Here is a 24,168-nt window from a genome sequence, read left to right as displayed (position 1 = left end):
ACTGCACCACTAAATTGTTGGTTAAAGAAGCAAAAGCAATCCTGTTGGCATTTAATTTCTCAGATACAGTCCTACATATTTTTTTCATCCATATGAAGTAAACGTCTGTCATTCGAAATGATTTGCACAAATAATGCATTATGCAGTAACCGTGAAAAATTAGGATTACATTTAGTGCTGTGTTATTCAAAATAGGGATGATACGGTTGGTATACATTAAAAGAAGTTTTTAGATGTGGCAAAGAAAGCAAGCTTGAAATGCTAATCTACTTTGTAAAACCTTTGACAAATCAGAGGGAGACTGAATGATAAATTAGACAACCTCAGAACTGACCTGCCTGTTATACCACAGCTGTGAGGATGACAGCTTCCACATCTGACTTGTCAACATGATGTGACTTACAGAACCTTTGGACAAGTGTAGTTCCTCACCCAGTCGGTGATGCTGGAAATCAAACTTGTGGAAGCAGGTTCGATACAGTAGCAGTCACAAAACAATACAAACTAAATTATAGCCAGGTAAATGGCTCCATATTAAATTACAGACTCAATCCTGAAGCAAAATAAAAACCCTCTGTAAGAATCATGTTCAAATTTATCTGCAGATTAGTTGCCCAATGCAATATATTTCTCACATGTTTTCCAATAAACATGTGTCATCTCAATGGTACTTCTGTGTGAATTATAGGGAGCTTCATGAGCTGTTTGAGCAATAGGCTACAGGGGCAGCCGAGCTGTTCTAATCCAGTTCCTGTTCTGGCTCTGAGGCGTCCTTGTGTTTAATATGATTCTGTGGCTACAGAATTTACCTCAGAATCCATCCACTGCTGTAGTGTTGTCCTTCAGAAAGTGAGTTTTTATTTAAAAAAAAAATTCTAGCTGTTATAGATGTGAAGAATACCTTCGGTTCACACTTTGGAAGTGACCCGAAAGTTGTCATTTTGAGCTTGCAAACAGACCACCTGAAACAATAACTTGGGGCTGTCAACCATTCCCATTCTTCTCAGTGGAAAGTTAACTCGGAAGCCTAACGACGACAGTGTAAATATCAGTTTGCGTGATAATTTTAGCAGAAAAATGAAGCTACTTTCAGCAGTAGATATTGGAGCAGAGATCATTTGAGTGTCTGGGTGCTGTTGAGGGTTACTAAACTAGGAGATTAAAGTCCCCAGAATCTTCCTATCATTTCCACTGTTGGTCATAAGAGAGAGGGAAAGTGAAGATGCAGCTCTTCCTCATCGTCAAAAGCCTCAATTGCGTCCGGAGTGTGAAAAACCAACGCTCTCTCTCATACCTTCCTTGGGTAAAAAGTCTATGTCCTGCCCCCAGGAGCATAAAGTAAACTGAATGCAATGTCAGAATCATTAACACCAAGAACAGTAAGGATTGCATTATTCATCTGCAGAGCTCATTTGGTAAAAAACTAACTCATTTAAAAAATGTCTTAAAGCAGATGCAGAATTTCCTTTTTGCCTCTGAACACAATACCTGAGAGCTGCAGAGATAAGCATTATTTTGATCCAGAGTACACCAGGTGTTGCCTATAATTCACAAAACAGTGTGTTCAATTTATTTTGCTTCCTCTAAGAAGCAGTGTAGTCCAGTGGGCAGAGTTCTGGCCTTGGAGTCAGGATACCTGGGTTCTATTTTCATTTCTGCCACTGATCTGTTGGGAAAGTCACTTCATCTCTCAGTGCCCGTGTTTCCCCACCCAGCCTTTGTCTGCCTTATCCTGTGGGGTATGGATTGTCTCATATTATGGGTTTGTACAGCACCAACCATAAAGGGGCCCAGTCTTGTTTTGGGCCTCTAGATGCCACAGTAATACAAATAAATAATATTAATACACGAGTAACATGTACATTAGTAAACAGTCCCAAATTAAATAAATATCTATGTAGTTCCACTGCCCCATATGGAATTACAGTGGATCAGCTGGTTGTTACAGAAGTTGTTCTACTTTTGTGAGACATCTTCTGTTGAAAACTGCAGAGTTGTGGATTGTATGCCATCTTAATAACTTGATTGGCTGAACAATGAGAAATCCATAGCAATTTGTTCATAATGGTTTCAAATTGTTTCATCACAGTAAGGGCTACTGAAAAGAAATCGTACCACGATCTTCTGAGCCACACTCTGCTCTCCTGATCACTTTGGACAAAGTACTTTTTTCCTTATAACACAACTGGGAGGTTTCAGAGTAACAGCTGTAGCTCACGAAAGCTCATGCTCAAATAAATTGGTTAGTCTCTAAGGTGCCACAAGTACTCCTTTTCTTTTTACAACTGGGAGGATTCAACTTTTGATGCTGTGAATCAGGTTTTCTTGATGTATTAGAACTTAGTAATGGGATGTCCAAACCTACTGGTACATAATGTTGACCTCAACTGAGAACTGGGCATGGTGATCTAGCAAATCAAACCCAATTCCTCCAATAATATTAATCTTCAAAAATGAAGCGGCAGGAGGAATATGTAGATTAATAAAACAAACTGAATTACTGGTAAATAGTTTTCTCCTATAGTATATCAGCACACAAAAAAGCAACTGGATAGACAGTGCATACGGCACATCAATGGATGTAAACAGGAGTTAGGCTTACCGTATAATGCAGCTCACAGCATGCTGTGGCTGAAGGCTGAACTGATACAGACAAATACAATGTGTATTATCATATGAAACTGCAAAGTAGTTTTGATGATTTTCAAGGAAGATGCCTCAGTCCTCTCTGCCCATCAGGCAACATTGCTCGAGTGAAATGACACCTTACTGACCCACCTGCTGGAACATGAAGCTAATGCAGTCCTTTATCCATAAAGGTTTTTTAGAATAGATTACCTCTGTCTTTAAAGCAGACAGGAAAGATGAAAAGGACATTCCACTTTGTGAAGCCCTTTGCACAAGCCAAATAAAATGTGAGGATTTGCTTCATGTCCAGTGATTGTAGTTTTCACTGCAAATAAGAAACCTAGTAATGGGAAAAGCAGTATGTGCTGGTCGATATAATAATACTATGCACTTTTGTAGTGCCATCTGTCTGAGGATGCCAAAACACTTTACAAACATTGATTAAATAAGCCTCTTAATACTTGCCTGTGATTGTGCTTTATTGGCCCCATTTTGCAGATAGAGAAAAGGAAGAATGGAGAGGTTAAGTGACCTGCTCAAAGTCATACAACCTACTACAGCCAGAAGTATCTTTAAGATAAAGATCTTCTTGGCAACTCAGGGAGCAAATACATTTGTTACTATGCAGTCAAGTAAAGGCAACTTACAGTGGGAAACAGGCTCTTCATCCTCTCTGGTTTGTCTGCTCTGTACTGACTCACAGTCTTCATATTCCTTGGTAACATCAATGGGAGCTGTACTCACATTGGTATTGTCTTCCGAGCTGGGGACTAGGGAACTTATGCTGCCCAGAGGAGTTCGACTATAGGGAGATGACAGACCACTAAATCGAGAGCCGCTTATAGATGTTTTCTTGTTTGTCTTCCTGCTAAGTTGACTACGTGGTGCTTTCTGGCAGGATTTCTTACCCAGAAGGAAAATAAAGGAGGGGAATTTTTATAACAACGTTTAACAGGGATGGTGCACTGTATTTCCATATCTAATGCCAATACTGTATTCCTCTGGGCTTTTTTGTGCTCTGCAGATTTTCTGCAGCGAATTCAACAGGTTGGCCAAACTGCTAAATTGGGAGTCTTTTTCATTTTGGGTTCTTCCCTACATCTTTCTCTGGCTCTGGCGTTAGTGCCAAGTGGACCAGTATACTTTGCAAACAAGTTGCATTGCAGCTTCATAGAGGTTTGCTAATAAAGAAATCCTCAACTTTTTCACCTCCAGGGAGAAAAAGGTCAAAGCTGCAGTGATAAACGTTCAAGCCTCCACCTCTCCCACACCCTAGAAATCAATTTCCTGTGTCAGAAATATGAAACCTCAGCAGACTGAAGTCTGCACGCTTGATAATCAAAACAGAATGTATCACATTGCAAATACCCTGGAGGAATCCATATCTCAATAAAAGATTTCATATCAAATATGAAAACATACATTTAAATAATATTAACGTAAATGACAACAGAGAAACTTCTGTCTAATTTAGGCTGCAAGAAAAAAAAAGCCACAGCAACATGAGGACAGAAAGGAATGTCAACATCAGCAGTCACGTTGGATTCCTTGATTCTTGTTGATTTGGGCCCTAACCTAATCCCACATGGGAATCTGGAAAACATCCTATTTAGAAACAGTTCTGTGAATATTGTACGATTTGCTGATTCCCCTCTCTCCTCTCTTTTTTATTATTACAAAGGATATTTGCCGGAGGATGTTGTGAAGCCCAAAAATATAGCAGGGTTCATAAAAGCACTAGATCAGTTCATTGAGGACCCCACACTTTGAGTGCCCCTACTCTATGATTGCCAGAAGCTGGGAGTGGACGACAGAGGATGGATCACTTGATGATTGTCTGTTCTTTTCATTCACTGTGAAGCATCTGGCATTGGCCACCGTTGGAAGATAGGATACTGGGCTAGAAGGACCATTGGTCTGGCCCAGAATGGCTGTTTTTATGATGAAACATGATCTTTGTCTTTTTAGGAGTTCAGCAACTCTTGCTACTGATTCCTCAAGCAAAGTCATAATCCTATTATATCTCCTGGTCTAATCCCTGGGCACTATGCTGCCTTTGTTTTCCCGCAAATGACTTTAGTAGCAGTAGGTAGGGTAGTAATAGTAAAGAAATAATAAAGAGGGGGAGAGAACACCTGTCACTTCTTCAGAAACATGGACTTCAGAAACATGTCACTTCTTCAGAAACATGCAGAAGAGCATCGAAGTTCTCCACAACATTTTCTGTAGTACACCTTCAATAATGTCACTTCTCCTCAGTTAAAGATTTAAATTTTCAATAGTTTAAAAAGCCTTTCATCTGAATGGCCTTATTTTCTCCTCCCCTTTCCTTTTCTCTAGATGCCATACATGATTTCTGTTTCTTGTACTGCCCTCAGCACTTGGGCTTTGTTTTCTGATTTAAATTTTTACCTTTTAATTAAGTAAAAAAACCCCAAACTAACTGTTGGAGTTTGTCAGGATGGGGCACTTACAAGCTAGCAAGTAAACTGGAACTGGATCCTGCTAAATTGCAGGTTAGAGTAGCAGCAGTGTTAGTCTGTATTCACAAAAAGAACAGGAGGACTTGTGGCACCTTAGAGACTAACCAATTTATTTGAGCATAAGCTTTCATGAGCTACAGCTCACTCAAAAGCTTATGCTCAAATAAATTTGTTAGTCTCTAAGGTGCCACAAGTCCTCCTTTTCTTTTGCTAAATTGCGTAATTCTTACTCACATGGCTTACAGTAGCCTACTTGTGTGAGTAAGGTCTACTCATTTGAATATGGGTAAGTAGGATTGCGTCTCTAATTAACAAACAAAGGGGCAAAATGCCAATATTTTCAGGGACTCTCATATTTTTAGTAGTACATTTCCCTCCAGCAACATCACTAGTTACTATTCAGCCAAAGCCACAGCTACACTCCTATACCTGGCTAACTATTGCTCTTTCTGTAATCCATCATCAAACATTATTTTTTATCAAAATCCAGAGAATTTTGGAACGTGTGTCATGCAGTCACAGGTTTCAAGCACAAAGATCAAATCAGGGAGTTACATGAGGGAACAAAACAGAGAAAATAAATATTTGGAAAGTTGGACTAGCTCGTAAAGTAGAAATTAGCAATGAAGTTACCTTTGTATCCATGATAAAGTGCTCCCATCTATACCTTGCTGCCTTGTCCTTATTGATTTTTTTAAATGTACTTTTATTGCCACCAGGGTCCCTAAGTGAAAAACAATTTAATGAGTTTTCCATTTCAAGAATCTTGCTTTTATTACAAGTTCTTTTTAGAAATGCAATAAATAGAGAATAAATGATGGCCAATCTCTGCTATGACATTTATCTTCACTTGTAAGGAGGAGAGGGATAACTCACTAGTGTTATAGTGGCGAGTGAATTATAGTCACAGGTGAAGAGAAATGTTCAGAAAGCTTAGCTATTATGTATTACAAACATACCATACATGCATTAGGCCAAATTCTGCTCTCAGTTATTTCTATGCATTCCCATTTCCAGAGAGTGTAAGGCACTGAAGAATTTGGTCTGGGTCGTGTAGCTGCATGGATGTAACTGCAGATTTGGCCTATTACAGATGGAGCTGGGAGTGCTGATTATACTTGAAAATGCCTGATCTTTTCATGATAAGGATCTTGTTTTCAGTTGCTTATAAGTTCTATCCATTTGGCCTGAGCTTTGCCATGCCAAGTGCCTGCCTCAGACTGAATTTTGTTTTTAAAGTTTCATTTAAAATACTTCAGCCATTTCCAAGAACAAGATTAGGGAAAATGCATTGTTTTGACCATGTTAAAAAATTCTTCCAGCTGTTTAATTGAGAAGTTTTATCTCCATTCTTTGGAGCAAGGTATTGAAATTTGGCAGGGGGAGGTGCCCTGGAGCCAGGGATGTGCCTTTTGCTATCTGCATGACAATTCTCCCAAATTTGGTCAAGTTAAAAGACTTTGAAAAAGATCTCAGTTCCCATGTCATTAGTAGAGACTCATTAGAGTGGCAGCTAAATATGCTGAAAAATCTGTCTGCACTGAGACTGGGGCTGTAATGGCTGAGCAGGACTTTTCCTGTAATTGCTCTGCTAGGGGCTGCTGTGGTATGGGGAACCAGAACGGAAAGCACAGGGCCCGTTTCTCCTGTGCTCTCAATGCTCCCTGTACTGGCACCCAGGCTGCAAGGAAGAGATAGAGGAAGTCGTCTGACTTGACTGCAGAGGGGAGAGGGAAGAGGCAGAGGATGGGGATGAAGGGCTAGGGTAGGAGCAGAGGGGAACTGGGGCAGGAGCAGTTGAGGAGTGTATAGGAGCAGAAGGAGAGAGGCTTGAGGTGGGGTTGAGAGACTGGGGTCAGAAGACTGCAAAAATCACTAGAGCACATTCCCCTGATGAGCCTGGAATTGAACCCAGAAGTCCTGAGTCTAAATTTTTCTGCTATGAGAAAATATTTGTGAAACCCACTGGCACAGTGTGTGTCTCATCCCTCTCTAGTGCCTGGTGCACATATGTAGAGGGGGGCAAACATTTCACACACAATACACACTGGACTAAGTTTTCATCTCCAGTCCACCTGGTGAATTCTCTCTAAGACTATTCTGCTCTCTCTGTTGTATATAGGCAAAGCTTCTATTTGTGTCAATTGGATTTTTGGGCATATAGGGAGAGAAACCAGAACAGCCTTGAAGAGCTCTGCCCTGAGGATCAGAGAAAATAATTTCATCCATTGCTTTATGGTTCCATCTGATATCTGGATATACAATTAAGAAAACTTCCTGAATACTTTAAATATTTTATTTTCAATATTACTATATCTATTGGCTGAAAATGTTGAAAAATTTAAAACAGTATTTACTACTAATTACACAAGTGAAACAGCAAAGATACAAAATATTCTGAAGTAACTTATCTTTTAAAGCAGCCCAGAGCCATATCTAAGTGATGAAATAAAAATAGCTAGCAAATATCACTTGATACAGGCTCTGAACTGCAATCACACTGGAGAGAAAATTCCAGTTGATTTCACTGGGACAGCCATGCAAGGCAGGCTGCAGAATCAGGATCTTAGTAAATACATTTAACTTGCATAATTTTTTTTAAACCAAATTTGGATTCAAAAACTCAAGATCCTTTCTGCTAATGCTACAGCATATCCTAACAGAGGGCCATGCTATGCTGCTGATTTGTCCACAGAACTTACTGATTCCAAAGGGGAGTTCTGTGCAAAATTTGATAACACAATAAGGCCCAGAATTAGTGATCACATGTTATTCAAATAATTTTTACTTAAAAGCAAAGGGAGAGGAAAACGAATGTTTGCAAGAGAAAAAAACAAAACCTCATCCCATCAAAGAATATTATGCAGCGTGCATGTACTTTGGATTCCAGCAGGTTAACACGGGTTTTAAGGAACAGTTGGGTTCCAGAGTCAAAGCCTCCAAGAGCCAGTGTAGAGCACAAAGCTGTCGAAAGAGGGGTTCACTGTGAAAATGAAGAAAAAAAAACCAAGTGCTGTACTGCAAAGGTGACAGAAGGAACAGTTAGATCATTACATGCAGGGGATACCCTGGCAAACAGTCAGGAACTAAATGACTGACAACAATAATCTTGGGGATAAACACAGAATAGGTTAACAACATATCTTGGATCATGCCTTCCGTAAACAACTTCATGTCAGTTAGCCAGTATACCCTGGGTGATTCTTCCACATCTGTTGGTGGGAAAGGGTAAATTATACAGTTGTGTTTTGTGAAGGCAGTATCTTACACAGAGCCACATTCCTATGTTTTTGTGCCTTTCTATTCACTCACTCAGGAATCCTTACTCAGAGTTTCCAGACACCGTTTGCACTTGCTTGAGTGAGAGCAATGCGTAATTCTAGAGTGCACGTAAATATTGTGACTGACTACCACAAACTATGCGGTGTACTTGTAGCTGTGTCAGTCCCAGGATATTAGAGAGACAAGATGGGTGGAGTAATATCTTTTATTGGACCACCTTGCATTTAGCTGTGATGTTGAGAGTACCTTTCCCAGACCTGAAGAAGAGCTCAGTGTAACTCGGAAGCTTGTCTCTCTCACCATCAGAGGTTTGTCCAATAAAAGATATTACCTCACCCACCTTGTCTCTCTAACAACATCAAACTGTCAGTTCCTTATGACTGAGCCCCCAAAGGAGAAACCCAGCTAACAAAGTGGAGGAAGGTAAGTGTGAGTGTGGATCTATGATGGCCATTATTATTAGTGGTGGTCAAATCTCATAGAGTTTGAAGGTTTTCTGGGCATATACATGCACAAGTTCAGGATAGTACCCAAACTTTATTGAAATCTTCAATCTTATGTGCCTACTCCATGCTCCCACGCTATCACAATTTCCTCCATATACCCATGAAGCGGGATGCAACATCTGATATGGTTTGATTTTGTTCCAGTGTGGAACAAAAACAAACGTAAAACCTTGAAAGTTGTTGCAGACCTGTATTGTTCTCCAGCCACCTCTAGTTCTATCCCTTTCCCCAGTGCTCTGTCTTGTCTATTCAGTAAGTAAACTCTTTGGGGCAGGGACTGTCTTTTGTATGGTTGTTGTACAGCACCCAGTATAATGGGCCCTGTTCTCGGCGGGCCGCTAGGCACCATCATCGTAAACATGATTAATAATAAGTGAGTTGGTGGTATGGGAAAAGGTTTGGCAGCAGAAAGTGTCAGGGATTGGATGTTGTTCTGATGAGAGCTATATGGTGGACAGCAATTAACCTGGAGGTATTTAACAGGTATTACAAAAATCTGATTGCTAGCTAGTGAAAAAAAAAATCTCCTATGTATGCACAGCTCCCATAGAAGTCAATGGGACGTGAGTTTCAGTATCTGAAGGCAAAAGGTCCTCACGTGTGGGTACAAAACAATTGTGGCATATCAAATTTCTCAATGTCTCCTTTGCATTCTAGACTACTCTGAACTTCTGTAAAAGATTGATGTACAACCCTGATTCCTAAACGCACCATGGTTTCTGGGTATGAAACCTTTGTATGAGGCTGATCCTGTGAAGTGCTTAGTGTTTTCAGTTTCTATTGATTTTAATGGCAGTTGTGGGCATTCAACACCCAACAACATGTGAGTATGCTTTCTCAGATTGTGAATTCAAAGAAGCATAGACATACACACTTAGTACATACCCATGCTCTCTCTTACATGAAACAATTTTTAGTTAGGCAATCTAAACTTTTGAATTCGAAAAGAGTTTTTAAAAAATTAACCTAATCTTGAAATCTTCACCACACCAAACAGTAGGGGTTTGTGGGATTAGGGCCTGTGAGACAAATACTGCTTTTGATGTGTATGCAGGACTTTCATTAAAAGTCAATGGGAGTCTCATGAATTCATCTGTGGATAGAATTTGGCCCTGTTGTAGTTAAAAATTTTGTCTATTTTATGAGCCACATATTTCCAAAATTCTAGGGTTTACGGACCATCAGGCAGACAGTGGCTTGAGGCATTAGCACTTTGGGTCTCATTTTACTTTGCATCCTTCTTATATACTGGCAAGATGGGTGCATCTTAGATTTGCCTTAGAACATACGCATGTGATGCAGGTGGCTGTGGAACCAAAAGACTGTTGTAGACAGGGATGAAAGGCTGTATGATAGCCTTCTTTTTCTTCTTTGCTTTCTTCCTCAGCAGGGGACCTTCTGTTAAAAAGAAACTAAGGGAGGGGACAAGGATAAACATTAGAAGTGGAAGATACGATGTATAGGGAACAATTGTGACTGCCCAGCCTTATTTACATTACCCATGCCCATCCTTCCTCTTCCCTTTTTTTTAAAGTAGCATTGTCTGTTCTGATCTGCCAGAACTTTGATTGCTACTACTGAATTCTAAATTAGGCATTTACAGTGAATTAATATTCTGTGGGCCATCTGGGATTATAAGAATTTTCTTGACCATATTGTAGAGAAAAGAATTTGTGAAACTGATTCTACCTTCCAGTATGCTAGTTTTAGGCAGGTGTAACTCCATTGACTTCAGTGGAATTTGCACAGATATAAAAGCAGCGTAATGGAGTAGAGAATCAGACCCCTTACTAGCATGTTGGCTTCTGATAAGGTTCTCTCAGTGAAACTAAGGGCTAATGTTTCAAAAGTTGCTTATAAATTCTGCACACAATTTTTCATGTCAAATTTACTGTGTGGCTAAAACCACTAGCGATCAAACTGGCACTCATTTGAAAATTTGGCTCTTGTGTAGATGGATGTAACAAAAAAAGTGAGTGGTATCCATTTATAATTGTGCAAAGTGGGTACAAAATACTACTAAACCAGAATAATAGCATTTTACACCCATTTTGCACAAGTGTAAATAAATAGCTACACAAGGAGCTAGATGGTGGAGAAACAGCCCCAGTAAAACTGGTGGATGTTGCAGGCTCGGCTCACATGTCAACAGTATGCATATGGTACATATATCTATCTATCCCTTACAACATACAAAGTTACTGTTAGCCATCTCACCCAGTGCTTGAGCAATACCAGCTCACAGCTGAAGAGAAGTCTTTGGAATCTGAATCCTAGCAAAATGGAGGTTTTGTTGGTTAGCAGAAAAAAACACTGAGGAGTTTGCAGTTATGGTACAGTCTCCACTGACTGAAGATGCATACCCACACAAGTTAAGTTTGAAATTCCTCCTGGACTCCTCCCTGAGACTGAACTTGCACAGAGCAGCATCCACCAGAAACTCCTTTTACCATCTCTAGTTGGATAGGATTCTTTGTCATGTCTTTGTTAACCATGGCCCAGTTTGGTCTTCATTGCCTTCTGGCTAGACTATAACAATGTATACAATGTAACAACGTAATCTGGGTATGAAAGCTTGAGACCTAAAGAAACACTCTCGTTACAGTGTGTATGGTAACACCCATTGTTTCATGTTCTCTGTGTATATAAATCTCCCCACTGTATTTTCCACTGAATGCATCCGATGAAGTGAGCTGTAGCTCACGAAAGCTTATGCTCAAATACATTGGTTAGTCTCTAAGGTGCCACAAGTCCTCCTTTTCTTTTTTCTAAAGAAACTAATTAGTACAGAATGTGGCAAGCATAACTGCAGTGATATGGGTTTCTGCAAGCACATCAAAACCTTCCTCTACTCACTACATTGACTCCCCATACAACAGCATGACAAATTCAAGTTCCAAATCCTCATCTTCAGGGGTCGTAATGATCTGATCTCAGAATACTTAAAAGATTGCTTCTCATTCTGGGATCAAGACTGCTATCATCATCTCTGCTTCCATGGCAAAGTAGAATGATCTATTATAAAGTTCATTAATGCAGGAAACAGAATTTTGTCCAGGGTCAGTCCAAGATTGCAGAATTCACTCCCACAGGAACTAAGGGCATGTCTACATGAACATTTAGTTTGTGGCAAGCTGGGGTGTCAATCTCCCCATCACTAGCTTGCTGCGGACTAACTGTCCACACAGACCCTGTTGATGCACACCAACTACTTGTTAATATACTTTGATCCAGTCCCATTTCAAAGAAGACTAGATCAAAGCACATTAACAAACTGTTACGTGCATCACCAGGATCCACACAGACAGTTAGACGATGGCAAGCTAGTGCGGGGTGGGGGGTGGGGGTGTCACACAGTAGCTTGCCATGAACAGTTTGTGTAGACAAACAGTAAGAATCACCTCAAATTATGCCACTCTCCATTCCAAGTGCAGTTCTTCAGCTGTACCTTCACAAATAAAAGCACATAGCACTTCATACCAACAACAAAATCCACACACAAGTTTTTTCCCAGGAAGTGGAGAGGAATGGAGAAGGAATCCTAGGTGACAAATGTCAATCACATAGCTTAGTATGTCACTGGAAGGCCTCATACATAAGGTAATAAGCACAGTATGTGAAGCTGAGTGAAACCTTTGGTTTATGCACTGTCACTTGTTAGGAAGTTGGAGTTGCCATAAGAAATTTTATTTTCACAATTTACTCTGTAGGGCTTCTGTATCAGGGCATGACGCTGCTGGCTGGCTCTGAATTGCGAGCTGGTGGATTTGACTATATCTGCATACCTGGTGTAATTTCTAGCACAAAAATGGGGTTTCCAAAGATAGCGAGGCAATGGACTTAGCTGAAATAGGAGGTAGTTCCCCCGGATAAAAATTTCTTGGGTAGATTATCATCATCCTGGGACAAGACGACACAACGTCTTGTATAGTGTTCCATGATACACCATGAAAAATAAAACAAAAACCTCTGTATCCCACATGAATTGTCAAAGCTTGTCTGCCTTGTTAGACTGGGGGCAGGTGAAGCAAGCTTTTAAAACTGACAGTTAATAAGACTGTGTGAAGAAGCGTGTGTGCAGCAGAGGAAGAGTTATGAAGACATGAATAAATGTCGGGGGGAGGGATAGCTCAGTGGTTTGAGCATTGGCCTGCTAAACCCAGGGTTGTGAGTTCAATCCTTGAGGGGGCCATTTGGGATCTGGGGCAAAAATTGGGGATTGGTCCTGCTTTGAGCAGAGGGTTGGACTAGATGACCTCCTGAGGTCCCTTCCAACCCTGATATTCTATGAAATGAGGCAGGTTTTCCGGCATTCATCACTGCATTAAATAACTGAGTGATAGTGGAACAGGACAAAAAGTGAAGAGCAGGAGGAGGGAAAAATATCAAGTGCATAAGGCTGTGATATCAGTTTGCTTTTTCATGGATGCTACTTAGCAGAACACTCCAAGGACACGGCTATGCAAAAACTTATAGTGGGTCTACAATGAACAGACAACAGTGTATTCTGTAACCAGTAATATGATAAATTGATGTAAATCTGAAATGATACTGCCCACATCAGAATAGCTGGCAGGTAAGGTCAGAGTCAGAATTCTTAAAAGTATATGCAGAATTTGGAGAACAGAGTCCTCTTAGATGACTGAATACCCTTCTGGAAAAAGGTTCTCTTTATGAATATGGAACAGAACTTTAGAGTGAGCCCCCTGCTGCTAATTATAAGATGTGTGTAGCCGGAATCAAAAGAAAAAAGATGTGCTCCTGGCATTCCACTGCTACAATTTTTCTAAAGCAAAGCAAATGTGATAGCAGATACAACATTAGCATGGCAACATTCATCTCAACATTGAGTTAAGTGACTCATATACTGCCTAGGCACCCACTGTTACACTAAATGAACTATCAGATATCTCAGTGTTCTTTAGCTAATTCAGAAATGAAGAAATGTGTGGCTATTCAGCTCTGCCTAATATGTTTGATACTACAGAAGGGATCAAGGCTGCAGTCTAATGGGATTTACCTCGGACTGTCACAACTGAAGAGTCTTGCAGTCACATTTATAGGTACAGTCTGTCTGACATCACATCTTTGGAAGCAGACTCTTTTTCACCCAAAGCAGTCAAAGTTACATTCTACATTAGACATTTACGCTGACCCAAAGTGAACATGGTTGTGTAACTCAGAGGTTCCATTGTGCAAAACAGCACATTTTCATGCTTCCCCAAATCAGACTTTCTTTCTTCTTCTCTATGAGCCCTAAAGAAAGTCCGACTGCCAGCATTGAAACTGTTACAACCTTCCACATTTCGGAGTTACTCATAAGTCCTGCACGCCGAACCAATAAGAGGAAGGGTGTTTCTCCTCTCTCTACTGATTTCTGGGATGGCATTGGCGGCAGGTTTCTAATTATTCATGTTACCTTACCCAGGGAAAAGGGACCTATTTAACCTGGGACTAATATATCTGCCTTCTATTACTGTTCTGTAGCCATCTGGCCCGACCCTGTCACAACATATATAAACAAATAGTTTATCAGAACTAAGCTTTTATGTCAAGTACATATTTTAGGGTTCCAAAAATCTGAACTATTTCTCAAACCACACAATAATGTAACTATATTTACCATATATATGATTTCAACTAAACTACCCCCAAGTGGTAGCTTAAGCATTACACTGGAGAAATATATGAAACATTCCTGCATTGACAGGGAAATTAGGTGCTCTATTAGATCCTTGCTGATGTGACTTTATGACTGAACTTCTTGGGAGCTGAGAATTCCAGCAATTAAATATCTACTATTTCCTATTTACTAACATATCTCTGGTCATTCCTAAATTGGATAGTGACCGTTAATTTGTCTTATATGCAGATCCCCCTATATACAGGTACTGTAGGAATCAGGTTAATTTGAATCTTACTTACAGCTTTCCAGATCTTTGTTACCACAGGACACTCAGATAAATACTGCTACAAAGTGATGAGTCTGTCACCATTTAAGACACTTGAAAAGAACATCTTTATTAGCCTCTACTGGCAAAGGTGCACAATCTGTGTAAAATAAACCACTGTAGTGGATTGTATTTATTATAGTAAGAAGCCTCACAAAATTAAATGTAAAAGCATCAGTCCATTGTCAACAGTCAGAGAGATGCTGAAAGAATGGTTTTGGCTGCTCATCTATAACCCATTTAAGCCGATACAAACACGCCCAGTCCTATGAGAAGAGGGACTATACAAAAGGTGCCTTCTTAACTCAGTGGCTGTGATTCTACAGTTCTTACACTGTTTTTATACTGGTGCATCTCCATTTATACTCTGGCATAAAATTGAGGTAATGAAGTGGAGAATTAGGCCTAAAATATCTGCCCCTGTTTGTCTTCGAGTCTTACTTGAGGGAAAAAGATTTATTTACTCCTCTTTGAACTATAAAATCAAGATAACTATGCAAGAGTGCTAGATACTGCTCTTCTTTGCATACCAGTCATAAAACTGTCCAATAAATTCTGATTGCAGAACATTCATTTCTGATTAGGTCAGAGGCAGAAAGAACACAACTTAGATTTTCCTACCACTGGCAGAGTTCATCATGCCCACAGCTAGCAAAATCATCTTTTGATTTGTTAATGAAAAGAATCAAGGAGGTAAAGTAAATAAGAAAAATTTTGGAACTTCATGATGGCTTTTTATAGACCTTTTTTGTTGTTATACCTTAAAAGCTTCTGTTTTAAGGTTTGCTTGAGCAATAGTGTGTTTCTCCAAAGTGCAAGATAATCAAGTCATGAAAAAATGCAAAACATTCAATAGCTTCAGCTGAGATTTTCATTATCCTCAGTAGAAGCTATAGTAAAATGCTGTATTTTAAGTTGTATATAAAAATCCTTATGAAGAAGGCTGACGCTAGATTTTATCTGTTGAAAAGAACCTAAGAGATCCCCTCCAAAGCAGTCTTTAAACTGCTTTACACCCTTCTTATCTCCCCTGAGTTCCCAGTTTTTAAATTCAGCACTGCTACAGCCAGGAGTGAAATAACAGATAACAATCCCTATTTTCCCCACATAGACTGAAAACAGCTTTTTAACTGCCTGCCACAGCATCAAGCAAACATGAATAACATGACAAGGATGAAACTAACACCTGCTAGCAGGGATCCTGCCTCTGCATAAATTACATTGGACAGTTTGCATATATAAACAAAGGCCTGCCAACAGAGTGCATTTCTTTCATTAGTTTCAGTGTGCATTCTTATCCCATCCCACACATACTAGAAGAGGGCAGCTCAGTAACCAAATTTCCAGTTAGGAGAATCAGGGACCTCAACCCTAATTCTGCATTTGGTCCACCCAAGTCTAAAGATTTGCTTTTTTAGAGATTAGATGCCAGAATTTAAAAGATCTTTTTAAAATCAGTTGGAGGGAACGATAAGTAAAACGCTGAGCAACTAAGTAGTCATTGATACCAACCTTACTCCCTTGGCCAGATCTACATGAGGGGTGTGATTTTTGTGTGTGCAACAGTTCTATAAGGGCAAAAGCCCTCGTCTAGATGCAGTTGGTAACAGCAAAAAGGAGCTATTGCCAGTATAGCTTTTACTGGTTCAGAGATCAAAATAAGCTACACTGACAAAAATATTTTTAAAAGATGTTAACAAATCTGGCCCTAAATGACTTGCCCAAGGTCACACAGGGAGTCTGCGGTGAAGCAAGCACTTTCACCCAGGTCTCCAACGTCCTAAGCCCCACTGAGATTTGCTGCTGCTTCCAGCTAGCTCCCTTCCATTCACCCTTCCTGCATGACCCATCTCCACTAGGAGACTGCGGTCTCCAGCATCTTTTGAGGTTTTGTAATTCTTAGGCCCAAAGAGAAGCAGGAATATATACACAGTATCTGACAACACAAAACTTCAGAGTAGCCTATCTAGTTAGAGAATATTGAAGTCCAGACCAAACAGAACCTACACAGAGAGAGTGGGAGTGGGTGGAAAAGAGAGCATGGCAGAAAAGTAAAAATCAAATTGTTTGGATGCAGGCTTAAAATTCAACACTTCATCTGTTCAACTCCTGCATAGCTAGAAATGATTATTAAAAACAAATAGAGAATTACTGAATAAACAAAACAGATTCTGAGAGGAAGAATAGTCCAGTGGTTAGCAAATCTCAGTGGAGGAAGCATAATTATTACTAACGATAATCTCAGCTACCAGCAGCAATGTAATGGGAAGTTTGGGATTGCATGAAACTAAACAGAGTGGGGAGTGCGAGAAGGAGAGAAAGACAGTACCAAATGAACACAAATAGGCCACTCTGTTTTGTGTGCCATCCCAAAGTGTTCTTAATGCTTTAGGGCCAGAGTGTTATAGATATTTAGCCCCCAAAGATGGAGATAGGAACCCAGTGGGATTTTCACAAGTGCCTGGTACCTCATTCCTATGGATTTCAACCTAGGTACTACTGAAAATTCCACTAAGCACCTACATGCATCTTTAGAGGTCTAAATACCTGTACAAATCTGGCCCTAAGCCCCATGTTCCTCTTTTGTGGCATGGCAGGAACAACTCTTAGGTGGGTCAATTTAGAGAGCTAAGCACTGTAGACCTCCTGTGCACCAATGTCTTCTCCTCACACAGCCAGCTCTCCTCAGCTGGCTCTGAAGATTTCCCTCCACCCACCAGCCCTCCTCCCGTCCAGGCCTCTTCCTCTTTTTGTACTGTTTCTCAAGCATTTTTGCTCCACATTCATGAATCAAGTTTCCACTCTATTAACTGAATTTTAAAGCACGTCAAGTTTTTGTTTCATATGAGAGGGACTATTCCACCTCAGGCATCTGTGTTAAGGCTCCAAGTTCCATATCTTGGTGTTGAAGTTAGCATGTAGGTGGCTGATTACTCACTTAAGGCACAACAGTGCCAATCAGAGGGTTCAAATGCAGAATTTGTTGCCCTAATGTAAGTGTGTAAGTTGAAAATTTGGGGTCTGCATATGACTCAAGAAAGGCCTTATATGAGGAGGGATTAATCTTCCAACAGTGAATCAAATGTCCAGCTTTGACGGCAGTGACAATGAGTTTAATTCTGAAACTGCCTCTTTCAAAACCTTTGATTCTCAAGTCCCCAAAAATACCAAAAACCCACTTACTCAGTTAGCTCTTCATCTGAGTCTTCCTCATCTGATGAGTCTCTGGGTGGCTGCCATTCAGTTCGCCATTTTTCCTTTTGTTTTTGCTGTGCTAATTTCAGTGCATTCTTCCTCTCCAATGTTTCTTTCTGAAGAGTGTGGAAATACCCCCGACCCTGCTTCACTGAACTGATCAAATGCCTGCCAATAAATCACGGGATTGCAGAATTTAAAAGAAAATCAAAACCCATAAACTGTATAGATGAAGCCAGGCAAACCCAGTGATGTTTTTAGGTCTTCTCTCTGAAGGGCATTTCCCTTCCTTTAATCATTGTTAGGAGTTACATGTTGGCATTGAGGAGGGTCTAGACACTTGTGTATTTGACTGGTCAAATGGGAAGGTTCGAAAAATGATCCCATAAATTAGAAATAAATACACCAGAGAGGCGCATAGATACTCTCATATCTCAGTAGTAGCAAATTTTGTGAGAACTGTTAAAATTTTTTTTACCAAACTCTGAGATGGCCCAAAATGTCAGTTGAAATGAATGATATTTTTTTAATGCAGTGAAAGTTCAAATATGGCCTTTTCCAACTCCCTAAAATCTTGCATCTCAGTGGTAACCCGAGGGAACCAGGCAACATTTTTTCAGCAGATCACGAATGAAAGCATCGCCAAACATGCGTGCGTAAGGTGGGGAAGGAGGCCAAAGAGGAAAATCAAGCTGGTCTTACTGTATGTCAGCAGGACGAGAAGATGTAAAATCTAGGAAGTAGGTCTGTCAAGCGATTAAATAAATTAATCATGATTAATCGCACTGTTAAACCATAATAGAATACCATTTATTTAAATATTTTTGGATGTTTTCTACATTTTCAAATATATTGATTTCATTTATAACACAGCATGCAAAGTTTACAGTGCTCACTTTACATTTATTTTTGATTACAAATATTTACACTGTAAAAAACAAAAGAAATAGCATTTTTCAATTCACCTAATACAAGTCCTGTAGTGTAATCTCTTTATCATGAAAATTGAATTTACAAATGTAGAATTATGTACAAACCCCCCCCCGCATTCAAAAATAAAACAATGTAAAACTTTAGAGTCTAGAAGCCCACTCAGTCCTATTTCTTGTTCAGCCAATCGCTCAGACAAACAAGTTTGTTTACATTTGCAGGAGATAATGCAGCCCATTTCTTGTTCACTGTAATGGGGCGCAGACTCACCCAGCAGCGCCTCCTGCTGGTTGTCTGGGAATTAGCTCTTTTTACCTCCCTCCCGGACCTCGGTGCCCTTTTACCTGGGGTGCCGCCCCTCCAGGCAATACCCCACAGGTCTGGGTCTCCCCTCCCCGAGGAACCCCCATCCTCTATCCCCACCTTGCCTCAGCCTATGGGCTACTGCCAGTCATCATCCAGCCCCCTTTCACTGGGGCTGACTGCAGTCTGTATAAGCCAGTCATCATAGGCAAGGGGGGTTTGGACCTGCTGCCTCCGCCTACCCGTGGGCTGCCTTGTTGCAACCCCAGTACCCTGTCTTAGACAGTATGCCAGGCCTGCAGCCTGGGGCTTTTCCAGTCTGGAGCCTCCCAGCTCCTCTGACCTTCCCCAGCTCCGCTTCACCTCAGGTACCCTGGTACACTCCCCAGCAGCTAGAAGAGACTCTCGCTCTGGCTTCTGGCCCCAGCCCTCTTATAAGGGCCATCTGGGCCCTCATTAAGCCAGCCGTAGCCGGATTGGGGCATGGCTCCCAGCTGAGGCTGCTTCCCCCAATCAGTCCTGCTTTTCCTTCCCTGCCACAGCCCTCTTCCTGAGCTGTTTTAAGCCTTTTAAGGCAGGAGTGGGTGACCACCTGACACCTGACAGTGAGAACAGGTGTTTTCATGGCACTATTGTAGCCAGTGTTGCAAGATATTTATGTGCCAAATGCATAAAGATTTGTATGTCCCTTCATGCTTCAACCACCATTCCAGACGACATGCATCCATGCTGATGACGGGTTCTGCTTGATAACAATTCAAAGCAGTGCGGACCAATGCATGTTCATTTTCATCATCTGAGTCAGATGCCACCAGCAGAAGGTTGATTTTTTTTTTTTGGTGGTCTGGGTTCTGTAGTTTCTGCAGTGGAGTATTGTTCTTTTAAGACTTCAGAAAGCAAGCTCCACACCTCATCCCGCTCAGATTTTGGAAGGCACTTCAGATTCTTAAATCTTCGGTTGAGTGCTGTAGCTATCTTTAGAAATTTCACATTAGTACCTTCTTAATGTTTTGTCAAATCTGCAGCGAAAGTGTTCTTAAAATGAACAACATGTGCTGAGTCATCATCCGAGACTGCTATAATATGAAATATATGGCAGAATGCAGGTAAAATAGAGCCGGAGAGGTACAATTCTCCCCCTTGGAGTTCAGTCACAAATTTAATTAACACATTATTTTTTTAACGAGCGTCATCAGCATGGAAGCACATCGTCTGGAATGGTGGCCGAAGCATGAAGGGGCATACAAATGTTTAGCATATCTGGCATGTAAATACCTTGCAACGCCGGCTACAAAAGTCCCATGCAAATGCCTGTTCTCACTTTCTGGTGACATTTTAAATAAGAAGTGGGCAGCATTATCTTCTGTAAATGTAAACAAACTTGTTTGTCTTAAGGATTGGCTGAAGGAGAAGCAACCCTGAGTGGACTTGTAGGCTCTAAAGTTTTGCATTGTTTTGGTTTTGAGTGCAGTTATGTAACAAAAAACCCTACATTTGTAAGTTGAAGTTTCACAATGAAGAGATTGCACTACAGTATTTGTATGAGGCAAATTGAAAAATACTGTTTCTTTTGTTTATCATGTTTACAGTGCAAATATTTGTAATAAAAATAATATAAAGTGAGCAGTGTACACTTTGTATTCTGTGTTGTAACTGAAATCAATATATTTGGAAATGTAGAAAAACATCCACAAATATTTAATAAATTTCAATTGGTATTCTATAGTTTAACAGTGTTATTAAAAATGTGATGAATCGCAATTCATTTTTTTTAGTTAATCGTGTGAGTTAACTGCAATTAATTGACAGCCCTACTAGAAAGTAAAGGACATTTCAGAGAGACTGCAGAAACTGTAGAAAGAAAGATAATAATAATTAGCTTGACAGACCTATTGCAACAAGTTCCCTGGAAACAGCTACTCAAAACTCATAAAGTAAGCTTTAGAGACTCTATCTAACTTTATACTTCCAGGTGAGAAATGTGAGTTTATAAACCACAACCTGAAAATAGCAAATATCCTTTTGTTGTTGTTGTCAAGCCCCAGAGCTAGCCAGGATACAATGTAGAATATACCCACACTGTAGGAGAGAGTAAAGGCCATGAATCACATGGTACAACATAGACAGAGACCTCTTCAAACATCAGCACCCAGAGGCTCTAGTAATATAAACAACAGAGAGTTGAAGAATTCTCTCTCCTTCATTTCATAGGAACATAGGAATTGTCTTACTGGATCAGATACATGGTCAATCTAGTCCCGTATATGGGCTCTGACAGCGGCCAGTCCTATGTGCTTCACTGCAAGGAACCCTGTAGTACACAGTTATGGGATAACCTGCACATTGGGGAAGTCTCCTCCCCAATAGAGACTGGTTTAAGCTCTGAAGGATGAGGTTTTATATCCTTTCCAAAACTTTTTTTTTATTATTTACTATTATTATTTTGTATATTCTTGTTATCCATACACATGTCCAATCTCTGAATCTTGCTAAGTTTTTGACCTCAATGATACCTTGTGGCAATGAGTTCCACAGCTTACTAATATGTTTTTTTCAGCTCCCACCAAAAGCATAATCCATTTTCCTCAAGTACACCGGTAACATGAACTGGAGAGGGCAGCTGGTTTGGAAGTCTTCTTCTTTGATGTCCCAGCTTACACTGAACTTTCTGAGCCTGATTTTCCACTGAGTGTGATTTTCTTTGAAGTCAATAGAATTACACTGGCATAAAGAGAGTGGGCAATCAGATGCTTTAGGTGCATACAGTGGCAATCTGGTTTAAGAAATAGTGGAGGAACTAATAACTCTCAAAATAGGGATCTGTTCTAAAACAGGAGCTTCTCCGCAAAACTGGATGTGTTGGTCAGTATACTTTGAATGCAGGTGAGATGCTACAGTTTGATGCTGATGATTGGCTTAGCTATAGTTCAAGGACATAAGTGTCAACAGAAGGTTGCATATTCCATATACTCTAATTACACAGGGTAATCGAAATGTACTGAGTATCAGCAAATTTAAATATTTTCTTCTGCACCATGATGATGAAGAAATATCACTAAGCATAAAGAATGGAAAGATTCTTCAGTCCCATTAGGTCATTCCTGGTATCTCACAGTCTGTACAACATTAGTTAAATATGTTGAGCTCATCCTGGTTTTGTTCTCTCCTCTGGTTAAATAACCTCTTGGTTAACTATAGTTTATAGTATCTTTTTGGCCACCATGCCACTTTCTACCTTAGCTTGATTGTCACAAGCTGACAGGTATTGCCCTGAAGCCACCTGTTAGCTGCTAAATTCCACCTGCTGCCACTGAGCTTCATTGTCAGCTACAGGAAAGCTGTCAGTGAAGTCTGTCAGTGACTTGGAGACAACAGGGAAGGGCATTACAGTAAGGAGAAAAAAGAAGAATCCATAATGCATTCCCTGTAGGATGATAGCAGGTACCGAAAACAGAAAGCGCACCATGGCAGTGAAACGGATATGGCATAGCATAATAGGTTACTCTGCAGCCTTTAGAACGTAGCAGCTGATCCAAGTCAGACATGATGGTTCATACCCTGGCACAGAACATATCCATCTAAATTAATGTGTTTCTGAGTTTTGGACTAAGTGTTGTCAGGCGGTACCTAATCTTTTAACACAGATCTATATTGAAGCTGGGCCTGGTTCATTTTACTGAGAAGGAACCAAACCCTTTTTTTTTTTTTTATTAGAGATGCCTTAAAGTTCCCAAAGATTATATAAAGAAAAGGAGTACTTGTGGCACCTTAGAGACTAACCAATTTATTTGAGCATGAGCTTTCGTGAGCTACAGCTCACTTCATCGGATGAAGTGAGCTGTAGCTCACGAAAGCTCATGCTCAAATAAATTGGTTAGTCTCTAAAGTGCCACAAGTACTCCTTTTCTTTTTGCGAATACTGACTAACACGGCTGTTACTCTGAAAAAAGATTATATAGGTAGCAAACAGCAAGTATTTAGTTCACTAGTTCTCAAGGTGAGTAGCTCCCTCCCTCCCTGCCTGTCTGCCTGCGTTTATGACAAATTACTTGTGGAGGGTAACCATTTGCCATTCTTTGAGCCCAGCAATTGCAAACGCCAGTCACTCCACCTCTCTTGTTCTGACAGAAGGTAATCTCTCTGCTAGACCTTTCTGTACTGGCTCAGGAACAAAGTAAAAGCACTGCTTTCAGAAAGTCATGGCCTTATTGAGAGATGCCGTGTGCTTTATAAGTTCACAAGGATTCTGGAATAAAGTCAGGCTAGCTAATTGTTCTTCAAGGTTTTCACATAGGAGATCTCTCTTGACACATTTCATTTCTTTTTTAACAACATAGCAAACTCTTGCTTCATTCTCATTTGATTTTTCCTGATCATTATTAATGATTATCAAGATAAAAAAGATGTTTTTCCTTCTTTCATACTGCAGCTTCCACTTATAGAAGCATTGATTACGATGCCATAAACACTAAAGAGTAAGATTGTAAAATGAATCAAAGCTAATGAGTGAAAAAAAAAGAAAATGATAAAACAGAAAATGTCTTTTACACACAAACTGCTTCAATAATCAGCAATATTGGGGAAAGAAATATAGAAGTAGTATGGGTTAAGTACAATTTTGTAAGATTTAACTGACTTAAAGGGCTTTTTAAATTTTGTATGCTAAAATCAGTCATCTACTTGGCAAGCCTACAGGAACATGTGGCTACAACCAACAGTGAACAAACACTTAGAATCATAGAATATCAGGGTTGGAAGGGACCTCAGGAGGTCATCTAGTCCAACCCCCTGCTCAGAGCAGGACCGATCCCCAACTAAATCATCCCAGTCAGGGCTTTGTCAAGCCTGACCTTAAAAACTTCTAAGGAAGGAGATTCCACCACTTCCCTA

General features: G+C 40.2%; 1 protein-coding gene across 8 annotated transcripts in view; it reads right to left on the bottom strand.

The window, feature by feature from the left end:
- The window catches only part of CCDC60 (coiled-coil domain containing 60), a 113,465-nt gene that overhangs the window by 16,796 nt on the left and 72,501 nt on the right, over positions 1 to 24,168 (bottom strand). For 7 of the 8 annotated variants that reach the window (XR_012155064.1, XM_073312892.1, XM_073312894.1 and 4 more), the window contains 5 exons: positions 18,034 to 18,213; positions 10,189 to 10,311; positions 7,990 to 8,094; positions 5,745 to 5,835; positions 3,276 to 3,531 (listed from right to left, as the gene is read on the bottom strand). Coding sequence is in view for 7 of the 8 variants with exons in the window: in XM_073312892.1 (XP_073168993.1) it covers positions 3,276 to 3,531; positions 5,745 to 5,835; positions 7,990 to 8,094; positions 10,189 to 10,311; positions 18,034 to 18,213 (755 nt within the window). In the remaining variant the exon portion in view is untranslated. The remainder of the gene's footprint in view (positions 1 to 3,275; positions 3,532 to 5,744; positions 5,836 to 7,989; positions 8,095 to 10,188; positions 10,312 to 18,033; positions 18,214 to 24,168) is intronic. The other variant, XM_073312898.1, reaches the window with a different exon arrangement.

This window comes from Lepidochelys kempii, chromosome 15 (assembly GCF_965140265.1).
Source record: "Lepidochelys kempii isolate rLepKem1 chromosome 15, rLepKem1.hap2, whole genome shotgun sequence".
In the NCBI taxonomy this organism is placed as follows: domain Eukaryota; kingdom Metazoa; phylum Chordata; order Testudines; family Cheloniidae; genus Lepidochelys; species Lepidochelys kempii.
The sequence above is the reverse complement of the archived record's forward strand: the minus strand, read 5'-3'. Positions and strand labels throughout refer to the sequence as shown.